We start from the raw sequence: 20360 nt of genomic DNA on the forward strand, positions 1-20360 counted from the left end.
ACCATTCCGTTGTTTGAAAATTCTTCCTTAAATTGAAATCTGCCTCCCTACAACTAATTCCTTGACCTTCAATGATCTGACCTAAAGAGTTATACAAAACAAGCCTACATCCCGCCCTCCACAGCAGTCCTTAAAGTATTTCATGAGAGCAATCATGCTCCCCTAAGTCTTTTCTTCCCCAGGCTATTCATCCCTTGTCCCTTCAACTTTTCCTCATATGATGTGAAATCTGGATACTCTGGAGGCGTCCCTCTCTTCTGGACACGCCCTAAGTCAACACTTAGGTGTTGCTAGGTGGTGCTTGAGTACAGTAGGACCATTATTAGCTACTACTGGCTATCTCCACACACTGCTACCTCCACTTCAGCCATCATCCCCACCTCCTTCCCAGGGAAATCTTGAACTCTGAGCTCGGAACCACCCTACTCTCTGATATTTGAGTTTTCATTAGATTTTGTCCAGATAAGAGATTCAACACTACTTCCTAGCCATCTCCATGACATCCTGCTATGCTCCCTTCCCTCCCTAGCTCCCCTTTATGTGATTTCTTCCATCAGAAAATGGAAGTTTCTTAAGATCAAGACCTGTATTGCTTGCTTGTATTTTTATCTCTAGCATTTAGCATCGTGTCTTGTTCATAGTAAAAACCTAATAAATATTATCTGTCTATAAGCAGGACACTATATTTGTGTTAGTGCATCCTAAGATCACTCCAATTTGGGAAGTTTGTTTTTTTTTTTTAAGGAGAGTTTAAACAGTGGCATCAAACTTGCTTCACATCGAACTTGGGGCCAATTAAAATTTTTCATATGAAAAGCTATCAAGCCAGGTCTCCCCCATCCTGTATTTGTGCAAATGATTTTTCAAACTAGGTAAGACTATCTAACCGTCACTAACTGGACGGCTCACTTATATAACACAACAGAAACCAAGGCCTCCTGGGTAGGGATCCTGCCTCTACTACTCATTACCTCTGTGGCTCTGAGCCAAGCACTAAATGTCTCTGGGCTTCATTTTACTTATCTGTAAAAATGGAGAAATAGACTGGATGCTCTTTAAGGTTCCTTCTACTTTTAAATCCTATGGTCCTAAAATGGAACCACCCAAAGTATCAGACTGTCTTCTATGCGCTGGCTGTTTGGGTGTCAAGTTTCTAGGAAGACATCAGTCCTTCTCAGATGATGTGAACCCCACAACTCACTTGGTAAAAGGCTAGCTTTTGCTTTCCAAGGGCAATGTTTCACCCTCAGTAAAACTGCAACAACTATGAATTTCCATCTTCTTTCCTTCACCCTAATACCCCCACAATGCATCATGCCACGTTTAGAAATACATACCCATGGACTGGGTCTACCACAATGGCCCGTGGTTTAGCACCTTCCTGCTTGAAAAGTGTCTTCCTCTTGGAGCCCTTAGTATTGGCGACAGAAATAGTGCCAAGGACAGAATCTGTCCAGTAGAGATTCCCATGGATCCAGTCAACTGCGATGCCATCTGGAGCCTGGATGTTCCCACTGATCACGGTGTCATGAGTGGAAAAACTATGAGCATTGTCAATTTCAGAGCTAGAATGAAACAGACAAAGGGATGAAAGGAATTAGGCAAAAATGCTGATTCCTTCTTTACCCCAAGAGTTACCCTTTGGGCTTAGCTAGTGAGGAAATCTGGGAGGGGGATGTTACCAAACCTATGTAGCTATGGAAATGTAATTTAAAAAAACATATAAAATCCAATTCTCTTTTACCTATAGATCTTCTTCTGTGATAAGTCAGACCAGTAGATCTTATTACTGGCCACTTCCATGTCCAAGGCTACTACATTCTTCAGATTTGGAATGAGGCTGATGTATTCACTTCGGTCCAAAGTCATCTTCCTGACTTCATGGCGGTTGGTGAAAAAGAGATAGGCAATGGTGCCTAGGGCACAAGAAGAAGCAGTTCAGCCTGAGATGAGGGTCCCCTGGACTCCCCAACAACTCTGACCCTAAAATTCTATATGAAGATAAAGATACTTTCTGTCTGTCGAATATCTATGGATAACAACTGTTTCTGAGAATAAGAGAAAAACTGACAACAAAACTCTACAGATCTCAGTATTTTGCTCACTTTTAGAATCAGGAAGAAAAGCAGAGAATGAATAGAAATTTAAGACAATGGTTCTCAACCTCTGTTGAGAATCTTATTTATAACAGGAAGGAGACCTCAGAGGTTACCTAGTCTGACCCCCTCAATTTACAGATGAAGAACCTGATTTTACTCAAGGTCACACAGCAAGTATACAGCAGGGCCAGAATTTGAACCTTGTCTTCCAAGTCCCAATCCAGTGCCCTTACCCAATACACTACTCATTCCATGGACTCTGCAACTTCAGGATTTCCACACAGTAAGAAACCATGAAGAATATTCCATTATTTTCTTGGTTAAATTCCCAGAGTGAAAAGATACCCCTGACAAGTGGCCAGTGAGTGACTAGAGACATTTTCTATTTCTTATATGTACCAGCAACTTCAGTAAATAACTTGCTACATAATCCTAGGAGGGGATATTGGATATTGTATAACAAGAGCTCTTGGGTGAGGAAATTAGAAGATTCTCCTGGCTACTCTAACAATTAGCCAATGCACTTAAACCCTGTGACTTCTGGTTTCCTTCTCTGTAAGACAAGAATAATAACCTCTTCTTCCTTGCCTACTTTTCCCCTCTCCCTCATTGGTTACAGGAGGACCAAGTGAGATAATGGGCAGTGTAAGGCACTTTGCAAACTGCAACAAAGCATCCAAACGTAAGGAGTCACATTAAATGCGGAAACACGCCTTATCTAAGGGCAGCTCCTCGGAACATGCTCAGTCAGGGTGCTCTTCACTAATTGCTCAGCAGCTTTGAAGAGATAGTGTTCCTTCCAGCTTCAGGTCATTCTGATCTGTTGTTTCACTTTGGGTTTCTATGATGCAGTTCAGGTGACGAAATTCTCTAAAGATTTTTTGTTTAACCAGAGCCATCCTCAATATTTCTCTCTTCTTCCTCTGTTGGATTATTTCTCTCCCCATCCCCCTCCACTGAAGAGATCAAGAGATCTGAGCTCACCAATGGCCTTGCAGGTCTTTGTGATAGGGTCAGTTTGGTAACCTTCATTACATTCACACTTGTAACTTCCCTGGAGATTCACACAGAATTGGCTGCAAGTGTCTGGGTTCTGGCACTCATCAATATCTGAGAATAAGGATGACAATAATATAGTAATGGTAGCCGTAACAATAATGGCCAGTATTTATATAGCACTTTAAAGTTTTAAAAGGACATTACAAGTATTATTTCATTCAATCCTCATAACAACTCTGGGAGGTAGGTGTTATTTTTATCCCCATTTTACAAATGAGGAAACTGAGGTAAACAAATGTTAAGTAACTTTCCCAGTTTCACACAGCTAGCAAGTATCTGAGGCTACATTTGAACTCAGGTCTTCCTGACTCCAGGTCCAGAATTCTAGCCAATATACCACCTGTCTGGCTATAGGAGAAAGAGAACAAGGTCATGGGATGATGTCCCTCAAATTCTAGAGGAGATGGAATAGTTCACGTGAGGACAATGGGGTTCAGCAAATTCCAGGTCTACAGAAGTCAAGAACTACTTATCCCTCCCTTGGAGAAGAATGATCCATACTGGGTTCCACAGATCCCTCCCATTTGACCCAAGATGACTGGTAGTTCTAAGGGAACAATTTCAGTGCCAGTGAAATTTTCAATTCAAACTTCTCGAGTTAGGATTATATTCTTGAAACAGAGAAATACAAAATTCTTAGCCAGTGTTGGAAAAGGAACAAGGATAAGAAGTGGACCTATGATTTCATTCATTACAAAGGGTACTCCCAGGTAAGCAAACTCCTTTCAAAATAGATGGGCACCTCCTCCGAAATGTATTAGTCTTAGTGAGTTGCCAAGGGAATCAAATTGTTATATGGCGCAGCCAAATATGGAAGTGTATTTTGTATAACCGTATATCTAAAATCTATAACAACTTGTTTATTTTCTCATGGAAGGGGAAGAAGATGGATGGAGGGAGAGAATTTGCAACTCAGCTTTTAAAGATGAATTAAATGAATGAATGAATGACTAATTAAATAAATAAAACTGAGGTAGAGAAGTTAAGTAACTTGCACAATGTCACAGATATAAGTACAGAAGAAGGATTTGAACCTAAGACTTCTAGCTCCAAATCTAGATCTCTTTCCACTATCCCACATTAGTAAAAATATTCTCCATGAACCTACCATGTCAAGGAGACATGAACAGAGAGAATAACATTCAGAATTTTACCTTCACATCTTTTCTGGTCAACAAGCCGGAAGCCTTCAGGGCACAGGCATTCATACCCTATCTTGAGGTCATTGCATATATGTGAGCAGCCACCTTTGTTGTCCAGACATTCATTGGTTCCTGAGCAAAGAAGACTCAGTGAAATTCAGGACCCAAAACTCTCCCTTTTCTATGCTCTTGCATTTTAGATTTCTGAATTCTTCCTCCCACTGAAGGATTTCTAAACTCTCTGCTGGCCTCGAGGCAGACCTGTCTATTAAAGGCAAAGGAACAGTTCCAAGGCAGAGCCTCCTTTCTACCTGTCTGCAAATTTTTTATACAGGTGAATAGTCAAGGTAAAACAAACAGCATGGACAATTTTCAGGAGGGAAAGAAGTCATAAGATTGTGTGTGGGGGAGTAAGGAAGGCCTCTCACCTTCCAGAATCAGCATCAAGGAAGAAGACTGAATCTGCTAGAGTTATCTGTGACTCCTAAATACATTAAGGACATACCCGACCCAATCTTCATCTTTTCTTCTCTATCCCCCTCAGGCAGAAGGCACCCTCCTCAAGCCCTTTCAGCAGACTAGAAGCCCAGCTCCTATTTCTAGTCTCTAACAGCCAAATTCAGGGGTTTTGGTCTCACCACACTCCTTGATGGGCTCATCAGACCAGTCCCGGCAGTCTCTGGGTCCATTACACACTTTGTCAAAAGTGATACACTCTCCACTGTGGCATTTAAATTTGTCTGGGCCCTCACACAGCGTTACTATAATCAGTAAAAGTAGAAGGGGAGAAAAAAAAACCATTAGGCATAAGAGAGCTGCTGAGATTTGGAGAATCTTGCCATTCATATTTTCTAAAGTCTTCTCAGTAATAGACCCAATCTCAAAGGGGAACACTGCAGAGATGACAGAGAACCAGTTCTGGAATCAAAAATACCTAGGTTCAGGTTCCTGCTTCTGATATATATTGGCTCTTTAATCCTTGGCAAGACCATGACACTAAACCTCTCAGTGCCCCAACAACTCTCTAAGACTAAGTGGCAGAGCCAATGCCAACCTCATTAGGAGTTCCTTATGTGGGTGAAATCACCCATCTAAATAAAATAATCAGCACTGCCAAATTCCCCAGCTAAGCACCACTCCCCTTCCTTATCCATGAGGCTCATGTCCAGAACTCCTGTGGAGCAGCAGTGACAGTCTGCTGGGCCTCACCATTGACACAGCCTATCTCATCGCTCATGTCCTTGCAGTCATATTCTTTGTTGCACTGTCGGCTCCCATGGATACATTCCCCATTGTTGCATTGAAACTCATCAGGGCGGCAGGTGGCTTTGACTGAAAACATGGAAGACAGAGAGATACTTATTTCTAAATTGTTAGCACCAGTGCAGAAATTCTCCAATGAGAATGATGTTTGGGGTTTTCTTAATCCCTTTTTTCAAGAGGGATCACAGTAACCAGGAGGAGGAAAGGAATATGTAGATTTAAAAAAACAAAATTTAGTGTAAGATGTCAGAATAGTAGGAAACATCCTGTTTTCCAGAGCTAAGACCCAGTAAGCAAGCTGAGCTCTGAGCTTGGCATAACAACAATCCTTTGTGCTCAGCCTCGGAATGATCTCACCCTCCGGCAAAAATCACATAATTATTGTACAGCTTTAACCAGCAACAGGTATTCTCTGAGCTCAGACAAGTTTTGGTCATGAAGCCCTGTTATGAATTAAATCTGTCGTACTGTTTCTCGTCATCAAGACTACAGCTCTCATCAGCCATTGATGTAAGTATTGAGATCTCCCCTCATTGCCTTAGGTCCCCCTACTAGGAACTGGACTCCAGCACATGTGTCCTTGCTTACAAGTAACTTCCCTCACTTTGAAATTAAACTTCTGTTTGATTCCTGACTCTCTGGTCTCTAGCCTGCTCTGTTTGGTTCTGGATAGCCAGAGGTTAGAGGGCAGACTGGTCCAGTTGACAAAGGTAATACCATAGTCAGAGAAACATCACACCAACTTCAGTTCTTTATTTCCAGTTCAAAAAACACCAGGCTGGGATGTACTGTGCGTGATAAACTGGGGAAAACGGGGTTGGACAGATTAATCATTTGCCACTAAGGTAAAGGAACAGAAAGAAAGAACGAATTATTCCCTGACTAGGAAAGAAAAGTCCTAGTTTTCATTTCAAGTAGAGAAGGCCTACTCTTGGTTTCCCTGTGGACAAAACTCAGCAACATTTACATTCTAAATGCATTCAGAATGGTGATAACTTGTGTCTGAATTGCAGAAGAGACCTAAAATCAAAGACTTGAAAAGAAGGTGGAATCTTTGAAGATCAGCAGCTCCCTACACTCTTAGTTCACCTACTGGGGAGAAAAATAGGAGGTCTCAGTGTGGGGGGAAAAAAGAAGAAAAATATAATGAAAATGGCTTTAAAGTGAAAGAAGAAAACTTCTTACATAATAGAGCTGTAATGTAGACAGAATTGTGGAAAGGACTCCTGCTAATTTATGGTGGAAAAATAATCCAAGAAAGGAGACAGCAGTTAAGCCATGATCTCACATAAATGCACAAAATATGGATAATAAGCAAGGTGAACCAAAAATGTTAATACAAGAAGGTGAATTTGATATTACAGGTGTCAGTGACACTTTGTCAACTAAAGCCCACTACCAGACTCTGGAAGAGCATACTGTATTTAAAAGAAAAGGCAAAGGAAATACAAATGGGGAAGATGGCTGAGAAGATGTACTCCTATGAGGAAATTCAGAAACCAGAAGCAGGAAGCACAATGGAAAACATCCGGGAGTTGGTCAACAAAGGGAGAAGCAGAAATGATTATTTTTACTGGAGGATACTATAGACCACCTTGATAAAAACAAGCATAAAAACCAGATGAGGAATTGAGTGATGGATGAGCACATGTATGCATCAGTCTGAGCTTCCTTTCTACAAAAAACAAAACAGAAAACAGAACTTCCTGACTTGCTTTGAGGATCAGTTCTTCCAGAAAGGCGCTTCAATTCTGGTCCTAATTCTGCCCCCAAAATGAGGAACTATCTGCCGAGGTAGTAGTGATGGGAACCTCGGCAGTACGTGAACTCTCCACCTCAAGAGTATAAGAGAAAAGGAGAAGGAGCCTGGGTCCAGTCTGACATATATGTAGATTTTAGAAGAGCAGTTTTCAATTAATTCAGTGAATTAGTAGGATTTCATGGACCAAAATTCAAGAGTATAAGTCAGCCAAATTCCTATTTAATTAGATGATTTTTCTCAATCAACCTGTTGAGATTACAGGTCCTGTGCCTGGAGGTGGGCATGTCCAATGGCACTCTGCTCAGAAGTCACAGGCTACTCCTAGGATGGGGGATGCCTCTAAGATGCTTGCACCTTGCTGAGAAAGTATATAGAACTCCTGAGGAGTGGCTGTCTGACAATCAGGAGGATGAACTCTTGTTCAAGGAGCCATCCTTCTGGTGGTCCATAAAAGCAAGCTGTTTCCCCTCTTCCTTGGACTTTGAGGAAAACAGACCAGTACACAAAAGAGTAGATACACATTCTAAGAGGGGGGAGAACCTGTGCTCATGTACAAAGGGCAGTTTCTCTCCCTCAGGAGCAGCAGAAGTTGGCAGACACAGACGTGTGTTTACCTGTAGGTTACAAATCAAATAGTGAAGACACAGAGACAAAAAAATTCCCAAGAGAAAGAAAAGGGAAAAATTGTCTAAGAGACCAAAGTAGATGCACAGGCATTCACAAAGGGAATACAAAGGCAAAAATAAAAACAGGCCCCACCTTTAAGTAACTAACATTTAGATGGAATGTACCAGTGGACTGTATCTAAGACAAAGCAGAATCAGCATTATAAAGCAGTGCTTACTCTCAAGGAATCTTACCAGGGGCATAGGACTTATATACAAGAGTCAATTAGAGTGACAAATGAGGGATACACATGAGTGATAAGAGAATTTGGGGAGGAATCAAGAAAGACTTCTGTGAAGGATACGATACAGAGTTACAAGCATACTGCATTACTTGGGGCAACTGACCCATTTAGGGAACTTTCTCCCCTAAGGTCCCATCTGGAAATATCCTTTCCTTACAGCCACTACCCTATAACTTACAGTTTCATAAGGGCCTATGACTTTTCATGGAACCTTAGTAATATAAAATTCTTATATAAGTCTGCATGTCTTTATTACCGCTGTGATCTTGCTGGAAGTCATTTCACTTTCCTAAAAAATCTTATTAAAATATGAGAGACTGGACTGGATAATCTCTAAGGTTCCTTCCAATTCTAAACAAATCTTATGCTTCTAAATGGGCCTCAGAAGTTGGGAAGAGAACTCAAGACCACTGGAGAGGAGAAAGGAAAGGCATTCCAAGGCAGGGGACCAAGGAAGGAGACCAGAGCCAGGAACTACAGTAATGGGGGTGGGGTGGGGATACAATCTGATGACTAGTTTAGCTGGATAAATGGATGGTGCTTATTGTGTATGCACAGGTAGAAAGAAAGAACAAAGATGGATAGGGGTAGGGCTTCACTGCTAGGCTGAAGAGTAGATTTTGCTCTGAAGGCACTGGAGAGCCATTGAGATTTGGTTTTTTAAATAATTAATTAATTTATTTTTAGTTTTTGTCACTGAGATTTGTTAAGCAAAGGAATGATAGGATGGCAAACTGTGTTTGAGGAAAAGATGCTTATTGTCTATGAGAAATTAAGTTTCTGGAACATACCACAGCCCTCCTCGTCAGACTTGTCCTTGCAGTCATAACCTCCATCACACTTCCAGCTAATGTGGATACACTCCCCACTGCCACAGTGGAACTCCAGAGAAGAGCAAGGCTTGGACTCCTTGACCAAGTTGTGTCCTCCACAGTTGTCAGGCCATTCATCAGAGCCATCATCACAGTCCTGGTCACCATCACAGGCCCACAGCTTGGGGATACACACAGTGTTGTTGCACTGGAATGTAGCTGGATTGCAGGTGGGGTCTGGACAATCCAGCTCATCACTCCCATCCTCACAGTCCCCGTCCCCGTCACAGACAAAATCTTGGGAGACGCACTTTCCATCATGGCATCGGAAATGGTCATGGGCACATGTCTTAGGGGCTGGAGAGAAGGAAATCTGGTGATTTTCAAGCATATCTGTCCTGCCTCAAATACCTCTTAGAATATAGCCATTTGGCTGTTACATTAATTAATTTTCTAATCTCAGAAGCGAACATAATGGGGACTTAAGTGAATCATGCAGCACCTAGCATTTCTTGGGTTACCATGGAGTCAGCATCAGAATAAACACCCTGGGGACAAGTGAATTACTACAGGGTGGTACATTATCTCAAGAAGATTGCATCCTGGATGGGGAGACAGGATTTATACACTTGAAATAATCAGGGGATGGGTACAAGAAGATAGGCAATAAAGTTGTGAAGCAGTCAAATAGTAAGCATTTATTAAATATTTACTATGTATGCCAAGCACCACCCTAAGTGCTGACCCCCACCCCAATAAAAAAGAAAAATGAAAAAGAAAAAAGTATGGAAGGGCAATAGTTTCGGTCAGGGGAGGGAGAACACCCACTGAGGAAATCTGAGATGTGGTGAGACACTTAAGTCTAGCTTAGAAAAGAGGGAGATGAGAGGGGGAATGAAAAAGGAACCAAAAAAGGCCCCCTGAAAGAGGTGGGACTGAAACATAGAGGGTCCTGAAGAATGAGCAGAAGGGGAATTTGTGAATGGAGAAGAGATGGGAGGGTGTTTCAGGAAGGAAATGACTAAGGGTAGTGTTGGAGAGTTGAGGGGGAAATGATACTAAACAGTTCAGCGGAGAGAGTCCCAAATAACCTAAGTTGATGATTTCTGAGACACCAACTGTCACTGGATCCCAGAGACTGCAGTATTTTTGAAAACCACACAAGCCAGCCCTGAGGTCTGAGCTTAGCTCTAATGGATCCAGCAAGTCCTTACAAGAGCCCTCTGAACTACATCCACCCTGCTCAGCACCTTTCCATACTTACGGCAATCTTGTTCATCTGAGCCATTCTCACAATCTGTCTGAGAGTCACATTTCCAGGATAAGGGAATGCAGCGATTAATTCGGCCCCCACAGCTGAACTCTCCAGGTTTGCAGGTCACAGATGCTACAATAAACAGCAACAACCTTCTTTTAAACAGCGAAAGAGCAGGACTAAGAGGCTGCATGGGGTAGTGGGAGGACAGACCTGGGCTAGAGTCCTGGCTCAGCCATTTAGGAATCATGACTTTGGTCAATTCTTCTCTCCACTCCTGAGCCTCAACTTCTGCATCTGTAAAATGTGTGTGTGTGTGTGCATGTGTGCATGCACATGCATGTGCCTAATGATGAGCCTTTTTGGCTTTATGATGGCAAAGCAGCATGGTGGAGTGTTAAGAAGCATGGACTTAGGGTCTAAAGATTTGAGTTTGAGTTACATCCTAGATATTGGCTGTGTGAACAAGGAAAGTCACTTAACCTCTTAAAGCCTCAGCTGTCTCCTCTGTAAAATGGGAACAATTCTATCTCACGAGGTTGTGGTGAAGAAAACACTCTGTAACCTCATTAGAGAAGTGAGAGTCATCATGACAATGGTCCCACAAGTACAACTAATAGCCACCTCACATGACTGCTGTGAAGACAGCATCTTGTAAACCACACAAAGTGTGACTTAAGTGTAAGGAATGAGAATGCCTGGAACAGGTGGCACAGTACAGATGACTTCCCCTTGGAGTGGGGAGAGTCTAGATTCAAGCCCCACCTCTGATGTACACTTAAGCTAGGGGACTGGGGGTGGTGGTGGGGGTAAATCACTTAAGCTCTCAGGGACCCAGGCAACACTATAATATTGTAAACGGCAGAGCAGGCACCTATCTATATCTATGGAAGGGACTTCCCACCATGATGGACTCAGGGGTCTAGACAAAAAAATAAACAAACAAAAAAAACACAAAAAAATCCAAAAAGCAACCAACTCCCCTCCCCAAAATGTATAATTAGTTCTTTAGCTTTCTTTTTCAAGGTTTAAAAAATATATTTTCAAAAGGAAACACCCAATTGCTATTTTATGAGACAGAATGGTTCCAAGCTATTTTGGTGTAGTGTCATTTGGCTGAATTAATTCACATTTAATGAATGGACTATTCTCCAAGACAGCCAGGTCTATATATGTACCTACAGCCCACTCACACATTCCCAATTCCTAACAGAGATGAATTGGTGGTAGCTCTTAGCTTCCTTAAATTCTCTTCCTTTTCCTTAAATCCTGCTTTTCTCCATGACAGTGAGATCATATGTTTTAGACTGAGCAAGATTCTCACAGCAACCCCAATGAGAAGAGGTCCTATTATTATTCTATTTTACCTGGAGTCCATGGACCTCTATCAATTCCAGGGGGTCAGTGAATTGGGAAAGCAAAAAATTCACATCTCAATTTTCAGTAACTTCTAACTGAAATTTAATATTTCCTTGGATTATGAATTAAAAAAAACAAAACACAAACATTCTTCTGATGAGGGTTCCATAGCCTTCACTAGACTGCCAAATGGCTTTATGACCCAAAAAAGGCCAAGACCTCCTGTTTTAGAAGGTCAAAGGTGACTTACAGCAGGTCTCCAGGGTTTCATCAGATCCATCCTCACACTCAGCAGCACCATCGCAGACCCACTTATAGGAAATGCACTGTCCATCTAAGCACTGGAATTCATTCCTCCCACATTTGTCCACTGCAGCAAAATAAAGACAAGAGGAAAGACAGCGGATGAACTAAAAGCTTAATAAGCAGCCTATGGCAATCAGCACAGCTAAAAATAAACACACTAAAAAGGAAATTGTCAAATCAATATCAGTTAAGTAACAATACTAATAAGAAACTCAAAGCATCATTAACCCAAGTATCATTAACTAGCATTACCATTAATTTAACTCATTGCCAAAAGTACCCGAGCTGTGTGTTGTTCAGTTGGAGTGTAATCTTACTAAAGATTATTGCCAGAAGGTTCAGCTCTCTCTTCTCAACTATTACTTAAACTATAGAATTGGGTCTGGGACAAGGGTCCCAGCGCTCCATGTAATACAGAAGAGCTCTCAACCACAAAGAAATTAAAGGGAATAGTAAAGAATTAAAGAGGAAAGTAAAGAAAGGGACGTACAAATATACAAGTACAAGTAAGTAAATTAAGAGTCTCTAACCTCTTACTTGGTTTGTGACTATCTAAACAGGAAAAATCAAGTGGATGAATCTGTTGTCCAGACTATGACAGGCAGTTGGATATAAAACTCACCCATCACTACTTATAGTTTGAGCAGACACTACAAATGAGTTGTAACATAATTCCTGCCACATAGAAGGTGTTTAATATATGCTTGCTGACTTGACCTAGATTGGAATAGGAGAGTGAGAATGAGATTGCTTTTGGGAAACTGCAAAGTTCCTTTTAACCCAAGGCCCATATTTTTAATAACTAGTGTGTTTCTGGTGGTATCACATAACTAGGCATCATAGGATGCCAATTTTCCAAAGAATCACTGCTGAAAAGACCCAAATAATGGAGGGATATCAAGGAAAGAAAGTATTAAAGAAATATATGTTTGGGAGAAAAGAAGAGGGGCCAATCACCCAGTGAGAACAAAGGACAACTGATCCATTTATTGATAAGATGTACACTATCAAGAGTCCAGGAAAATCTGGGTGAAGCACCCTAGTACGTTGAGTTCTCTGGTAGCTTTATGAGAAGACATGAAGGGAAGAGCCATGCAGGATAGGTGGGCAAGGATGGGCTTTGACCTCCACTGCTAGAGAGAATACTCCCATTGATGAGAGCAGGGATCCATCAGAATACTGAAGTGGGAACTTCTCTAATTATATATGCAGTATGGCATAGGATGGCTGTGTTGGTGTCTGACTCCCCCATGATACTTCCTACTCACTAGACGATGAGTTCTGTGAGCACAAACACTCTGTCTTAGCTATCAAAAAAGGAGGAAATTCTCAAGTACATTCGGCGCTTGATATATATTTGTTAAACCAAATTGAATTAGAGCTAAGGTCAAAGGAGAAAATAATGTACAATTAAGGGGTGGATGTTATAGAAATGGGCAATAATTAGAGATATTCATGTACTTTCAAGTCAGTCCATAAGCATTTATTAAATATTTACCGTATGTCAAAGCACTATGTTAAGCCTTGGGAGTACAAAGCAGGGCAAAAACATGATTCCTGCCCTCAGGAAGCTCACTTTCTAATGGGAAAGATAAGAAGCAAAAAAAAAAAATTGTACATACAAGATATATATAATGATGTGGAAACAAGTCTTGCATAGCTGAGGGCAAGAGTGGACTTTCAACTGAGTTCTCATCCCTACAGACCCCCTTTCACTGAACAATGAGTGACATCTGTTCCCATTGCCATCTACCCCCCCAACAACTCCAGCTGGCAACTTCTGCTTGAGAGAAAATTTCACAACTCAACACGGCAATGGTAGCTACGTACCTTAAACACAAGGGCATAAAGTCACATAAGCAGCACAGAGCCTAAAAACAGAAGCAGTCAACAAGACTGGTGACAATGGCTTACAAGGCCCATTTTCTCAACTGTCCAGTGAATCAGCAACAGGTCTGTACAGATCACAAGAGGCCTAGGAATACTGACTACCAAGCTCACTCCTGATCCATGGCCAAGCTGCTCACTTGGCTTTGTGTGAGTGGGCCATTAGCATTTATTTAATGCTATTAGTGCTAGCTAGCGCACATACAGAACTTCAAGGCTTGCATAGCCTTTTATATCCATTATCTCATTAAATACTCACAAGAACCCCTGAAACGAGGTTGCTATTATTGTCCTCATTTTACAGATGAGGAAACTGAGGCTCAGAGAGGTTAAGTGATTTGCTCTGGGTCACACAGCTAATAAGTGTTTGAGGCAGCATTTGAACTGCAGGATATCAAAAAATTAGAACTAGAGAGGACTTTGAAGACTATCTAGTACAATCTCTTCTTTTGCAGATGGTGGAAAGGGTAGTGACTTACCCAAGATGATACAGGTTACAAGTGACAGAGCCTGGATTTGAGCCCAGGTCCTCTGACTCCAAATTCTTTGGTTGACCCTTGGTTCTGTTTATTTCCATTACCCAACAGTAGGTGAGAGCTGGAGTTTGGGGTTAGCTGTCAAGGTTGCCCTTTCATCTATACGGTGAGTAAGGAGAGATAGAATTCCAATCTAGAGCCTCTGACTCCCTAATCCAGTTGTCTTCATTATCCTAAGAGCATGAGAGTTGGAGACAGCCATAGAGACCATCTATTCCAACACCCTCAGTTTATAGATGAGGGTTACCACCACAGACTCAATGCCTCCAGGTCTCTCCCAAGGACTAGGGTTTCTTCTAAAGAGCTTCCCAAGATGGTTTATGGGATACCTGCTTACAGAATCTGCAAACATTCTTTCAATTCAATTCAAACCATTTATTGAAGCTATTTTTGGGGCAGTCAGTATACTCTTAATACTTCAATAAATGTGTATTGAATTGAATCTTATGTTCTTGGTATTGAGGGGCACAAAAAATATAGGTTCCCGACCTATGGGAGTGTCCATCTAACAGGGACAGACAGAAGAAAAGGAAGAGAATTTTCTTAAGTACTAAACATAGAGAGTACTTTGTCTTTATTTATCTACACTGGCGTTATCATTGTCCCACTGCAATCCTCCCCCTAAAATGTACACTCCTTGATACAGGAACTCCATTTTGTCTCTGTATTCCCAGAAATAAGCTGCACTGTAGGCCCTTAATGGTTGCTCAATTTAATTGAACCAAGAAGGAAGCTGCATGATGCAGTGGAAAGAGCCAGGCCCTGGGTTCTAATGCAGACTCTGCCCTTTACCAGTTATGTAACTTCAGATAAGTCTTTCTACCTTTCTGGATCCCACTTTCCTCATCTGTAAAATGGATAGCTTGGATTAGATGACCACTTAGGTACCTTCCAACTCTAAATATATGATCCTAAAATAGGAAGAGTGGAGAAGACCTGAGTTCACATCCAGATTGCGCCACTGGGCAAATCTTAACCTCTCTCCAGCTGAGTTTCCAGTTATGAGAAGATTAGATAAAATGGCCTCAGAGTACCTTTAAATCTAATATCTTATCATCCCATGAAGCAAGGAGAGGGAAAGAGAAATAAATGTGTCAATAGCCCTAGTGAAGAATGAAGATCTGCTTGGCAGAAAGGGTAGAAGATTAGGGGAAGGCTCTAGCTATACCAAAACTTTGTGACCTTAGGCAATTCAATTAAAGAATGCTTTTTAAAGTGCTAGGACATTCTCCAGACCTGAGCAGCAAATCATTTCACTGAACAAGACTAGGACGAATTACTTTCAGCATACCACCAAATGGACAAGATGATCTAGTTTGGAGCCATAAAGAAGGGTAGGGAGACACAGGTTTTAAAACTATCTTAAATGTCACCAGCTCCAAAAAAATATATTTTATGTGCTTCTGATACACACACACACACAACTTTAAACCAGAAATACCCTTTTTAATAGTACCTGTTGTATACAGCATGTGCTTAATAAATGCTCTATCCTTTCATCTGTCTCTTCCATCTCCCTACCCAATATCTAAGCTCCGTGAAAAGTAGGGATGGTACCTTTAACATAGTAGGCATTTAATTAAAATCTCTATTGAATGAATGAGTGACTGAGATGGAAAGAGTACCATAATGGAAGTCAACAATATTGTCTAACTTTCTGCATACGCTTGGACAAATTATTACCCTTCTCTGAGTATCAAGTTTGCTTTTCTGTAAAATGAAGAGATTGAACATAGACTCCTCTGGAAGTCTGGTGAAGCCCAGGGAGCCCTTTACAGAAAAATGTTTTTAAATACATAAAATAGAATACATAGGATTTCAAAGAAAATTAATCATGTTGAAATTAAGATGTAATTTGTTTTTCCACCCAAGTTTGTGAACCCTAAAATTACCCAAGGACCCCTGGGTGGGGCGGGGTTGGGCTCATTCCCTGGATTTGAGGTTAAGAACCTTAGATTTTCAAGATAAATTGTAAAGACCCCTCTTACTAGCTTGATATGCTGGGGATAGGTCAGTTAAATGTTAAAGAAGCTGGTAATGCCAAATCCACTATAGTTCCTGAGTCAATTCAATTCACTAAGGATGAAGAGTGAATGCATAGGCACCTCATTTTATGGCTTAAGTCCAGGAGGTGAAGCTTGTTGTCTAAGATCACACCAACTGTCAGTGCTTCCAAGGGATTCTGGATAAAGAACTAGAAGAGATCTCAGGGATCATACAAAGGCCCTCCTTTTACAGATGAGGAACCTGAAACCCTGAATGGGGAAATCATTTCCCCAAAGTCACTGAGGTAGAAGGTAGAAGAACCACAGATTCCATCCCAGGTCCCCAGACTCCAAATGCTATGCCCTTCCCTCTCTCCCTAGTTGCCTTGGGCTCCCAATTACCCAAGGCTGAAAAAACTTTGCCCTGATCTACAGAGAAGGGAGGCCATCATTATTTAAACAAAACACAAACTGTAATTCATCACATTTTCAAACAGTAACTTCTCTAGGTGAGCTAACCTGAAAAGTAACTGAGTTTTACTCAAGACAAAAGAATTTGAATTCCCCCTCAAATACAAGCCAATACAAGGTAAGGAGGTATCTTACTAGTATGGAGTCCCAAGGAATCAGTCTGTGATTGCCATAGTCAATGGATAAAAGTTCAGGAGAAGCAGAAAAGGTCCAGCTAGTATAATAACTTGTTGTTCAGTCATTTTTCAGTCACTCTGACTCTGTGATCCCATTTGGGGTTTTCTTGGCAAAGACACTGGAATGGTTTACCATTTTCTTCTCCAGCTCATTTTACAGATGAGGAAACTGAAGCAAACAGGGTTAAGTGACTTGCCTAGAGTCACACAACTACTAAGTGTTTGAAGGCAGATTTGAACTCAGGAAGATGAGTCTTCTTCACTCTATGCCCAGCTGCTATCCATTGTACCACCTACAATAATGAACCAGTAATTACTCAGCACCTATTACTGTGCTAAATGTACTTTACAAATATTATCTCATTTAATCCTCACAACCACCCGGGGTGGTAAGTACTATTATAATCCCTATTTTATAGTTAAGGAAAAGGAGGCAGACAAAGGGCAAGCAGCTTGCTCACATAGCTAGGAAGTATCTGAGGCTGGATTTGAACTCAGGTCTTCCTGACTCCAAGCCTTGAGGTCCATCTACCACCCTACCCAACTTCCTCTTTCTTGAAGAAAGAAGTTAACAAGGAAGGCTCCCTTTGACCTAGAATTTCTCCTCCTTTTTAACAATCAGTATAACAAGGATAGGGGGCAGCTAGGTGGTGCAGTGGACAGAGCACCAGTGCTGAGTTCAAATCTCACCTCAGACACTTGACACTCACTAGCTGTGTGACCTTGGGAAAGTCACTTAACCCCAATTGCCTCATCCTGGGTCATCTCCAGTCATCCTGATGAATATCTGGTCACTAGATTCAGATGGTTCTGGAGGAGAAGTGAGGCTGGTGACCTGTACAGCCCTCCCTCATTCAAAACAAAGTCAAGCGCAAGTCATGTCATTATTTCTCTGATGGCGTGGTCTTCTTCAGCAATGAAGGATGAACACACATAACAAGGATTGATAGACTTAATAAGCAGAAAGGAGAAAAGAGCAGAGGCATGAGTGAGAAATGGGGGTGGGAAGGAGCCAGAGTATGTGAGCAGAAAGAAACAGTCATTAGTTCTTCACATTTGCAGTGTTTTACTAAGATGAACAAAGCTCTTTGTCTCTGACAACCCTGTAAGGTAGGAGTATAAGTATTCTTGTCCTGTGTTACAGAAGAGAAACTGAGACACAGCATGGTGACATGATCTGCCAAGGTAGTACAGAGCCAAGAGCCAGGTGTTTTGACTCCAAGGCCCAGGAGTTGTGATTCTAAGTCCAGGCTTATCCCCCTGTAACACTCTCTGACTTGGCTAAGTATAACTTGAAGATCACTGGAAACTAGGTTTGGCCAGGTAGGGTAGGGTCAAGCAAGAAAGGCTTCTGGATGCCAGGCAGGGGGCTTTCACTTGAGCAAAGTTCAAAGAAAGCAAGATTCAGGTCTGACTAGAAGGAAGAAAAAATAGATCAACTAGGGAAAGCTGTTATAACTACCCAGTAAATGCTATGGAAAATGGGAGAAGCCCAAGGAGAGATGAATTGACATCGAAAGGGTAAATCAAGAGTTAGGAGAAAGGCATCATGGTGTAATGGGCAGTTCTGGAATGTGAATCAGGAAGACCTGAGTTCAAACTCTGTCTCAGCTATTTACTAGCTGTGTGACTTTGGGTAAGTTATTGCCTGAACTTCAGAGTTGGGCTATTTGGATTCTGAGATCCCTCCAATTCTAAATTTTTATTCCTAAAGTTGTTGTCAAGTGAACCAGAAAACTGGTAGAGATGTCAATGAGTTGGGTTTTGGACAGATTCTGTGTTGCTAGACTGCAAGCAACAGTGTTTTAGAGTGGAAAGAGTGCTGGGTTCAAATTCCAGCTCTGACTCTGCCTAGCTATTGAGACCATGGTTTCTCAATGAGACCATTGAGACTCATGAGATCATGAGCTTCAGTTTCCACATTTGTGAAGTAAGGAAACTATGGTGGGCCTACATGCTTCACACAACTGTTGTGGAGGAGGGGGGAAGGAAACCCATGGGGGTCCTTAAATGTGAGCTGATGTCATTATATCATTCAACACCCCCGGGGATATCAATGGCATTTAACTGTCACTTCTGGAAATGCCACATGCAATACTCTGGGGAGACTGAGTCACAGTTTGAAGAGATTTATTCATTTTTCTTATCATCAGTTTTAAAGGAAGAAAGTTGGAGCTTTTATACCACTCCCTGCTTCTTGCACAAGATTTCTAGTTCCTTATCAGCGGTGACTCAGAAAAAAGTCATTTCCCCTCTCTCTTCCCTGCTATTTCCTCACCGATAAAACTGATGTCTAATAAAGATGGAAAAGAAACTGGGTTTCAGGGTGGGGAAAAACACAAAGCAAGTGAATCACTTTTTAATTAAATTTTGTATCTCTTTAAAATAAGTATATAGTTTAGTTTTTTATGGTTTGATTGTTAGTCATTGCAATAACTTCATGTCTTTAACACTTGCAAAGTGACTTCCTCACAATAATTCTATGATATGGATAATATCACATGGATGTTATCCTCACGGAGTGAGGAGACCTGAGTTCAAACCCAGGCCTCAAGTTATATGAACTGGGCAAGTCATTTAACCTCTGTTTGCTGCAGTTTCCTCATCTGTAAAATGGGGATTATAATAGTACCCACCTTCCAGGGGCTGTTATGAGGATCAAATGCAGTCATTGTAAAGTGCTTAGCACAGTCCCTGGCACATAGTAAGAGCTATAAAAATGTTAGCTATCCAACAGTGCAGTGATCAACTAGGACTGACTTAGCTCTTCGCAGCAATCTGGTGATTCAAGACAATTTCCAAAGATTGATGATAGAAAATGCTATCCACATCCAGAGAAAGAACTGATGGCGACTGAATGCAGATCAAAGTATACTATTTTCTCTTTATTCTTTTTTTTTTGCAGTTTTTTCCTTTTGTAAACTGTTTCTTCTTTCACATGACCAATATGTAAATATATTTTACATGATTGTGTATATAGCCTATTATATATGTATATATGCATATCCCTATTTATTAGGGAGGGAGTAAGGAAGGAGAAAATTTGGAACTCAAAATTTTATTAAAAAATGAATATTAACCCTTTGACCCAGCAATATCGCTACTAGGACTATATCCCCAAGAGATCATAAAAATGGGAAAGGGTCCCATATGTACAAAAATATTTATAGCAGCACTCTATGTAGTTGCCAAAAACTGGAAGTCAAGGGGATGTCCATCAATTGGGGAATGGCTGAATAAATTATGGTATATGAATGTAATGGAGTACTATTGTGCCATAAGAAATGATGAACAAGAAGACTTCAGAGAGGCCTGGAAGGACTTATATGACCTGATGC

At 41.2% G+C, this 20360-nt stretch overlaps 1 protein-coding gene across 1 annotated transcript in view; it reads right to left on the minus strand.

Annotated features, from left to right (window-relative positions):
- The window catches only part of LDLR (low density lipoprotein receptor), a 37203-nt gene that overhangs the window by 9951 nt on the left and 6892 nt on the right, over positions 1–20360 (minus strand). The window contains exons 2-10 of the mRNA XM_072602319.1: positions 11912–12031; positions 10312–10434; positions 9027–9404; positions 5510–5632; positions 4939–5061; positions 4313–4432; positions 3084–3209; positions 1745–1916; positions 1338–1565 (exon numbers count right to left, since the gene is read on the minus strand). Coding sequence (XP_072458420.1) covers positions 1338–1565; positions 1745–1916; positions 3084–3209; positions 4313–4432; positions 4939–5061; positions 5510–5632; positions 9027–9404; positions 10312–10434; positions 11912–12031 — 1513 coding nt within the window. The remainder of the gene's footprint in view (positions 1–1337; positions 1566–1744; positions 1917–3083; positions 3210–4312; positions 4433–4938; positions 5062–5509; positions 5633–9026; positions 9405–10311; positions 10435–11911; positions 12032–20360) is intronic.

Source organism: Notamacropus eugenii, chromosome 4 (genome assembly GCF_028372415.1).
Source record: "Notamacropus eugenii isolate mMacEug1 chromosome 4, mMacEug1.pri_v2, whole genome shotgun sequence".
Lineage (NCBI taxonomy): Eukaryota > Metazoa > Chordata > Mammalia > Diprotodontia > Macropodidae > Notamacropus > Notamacropus eugenii.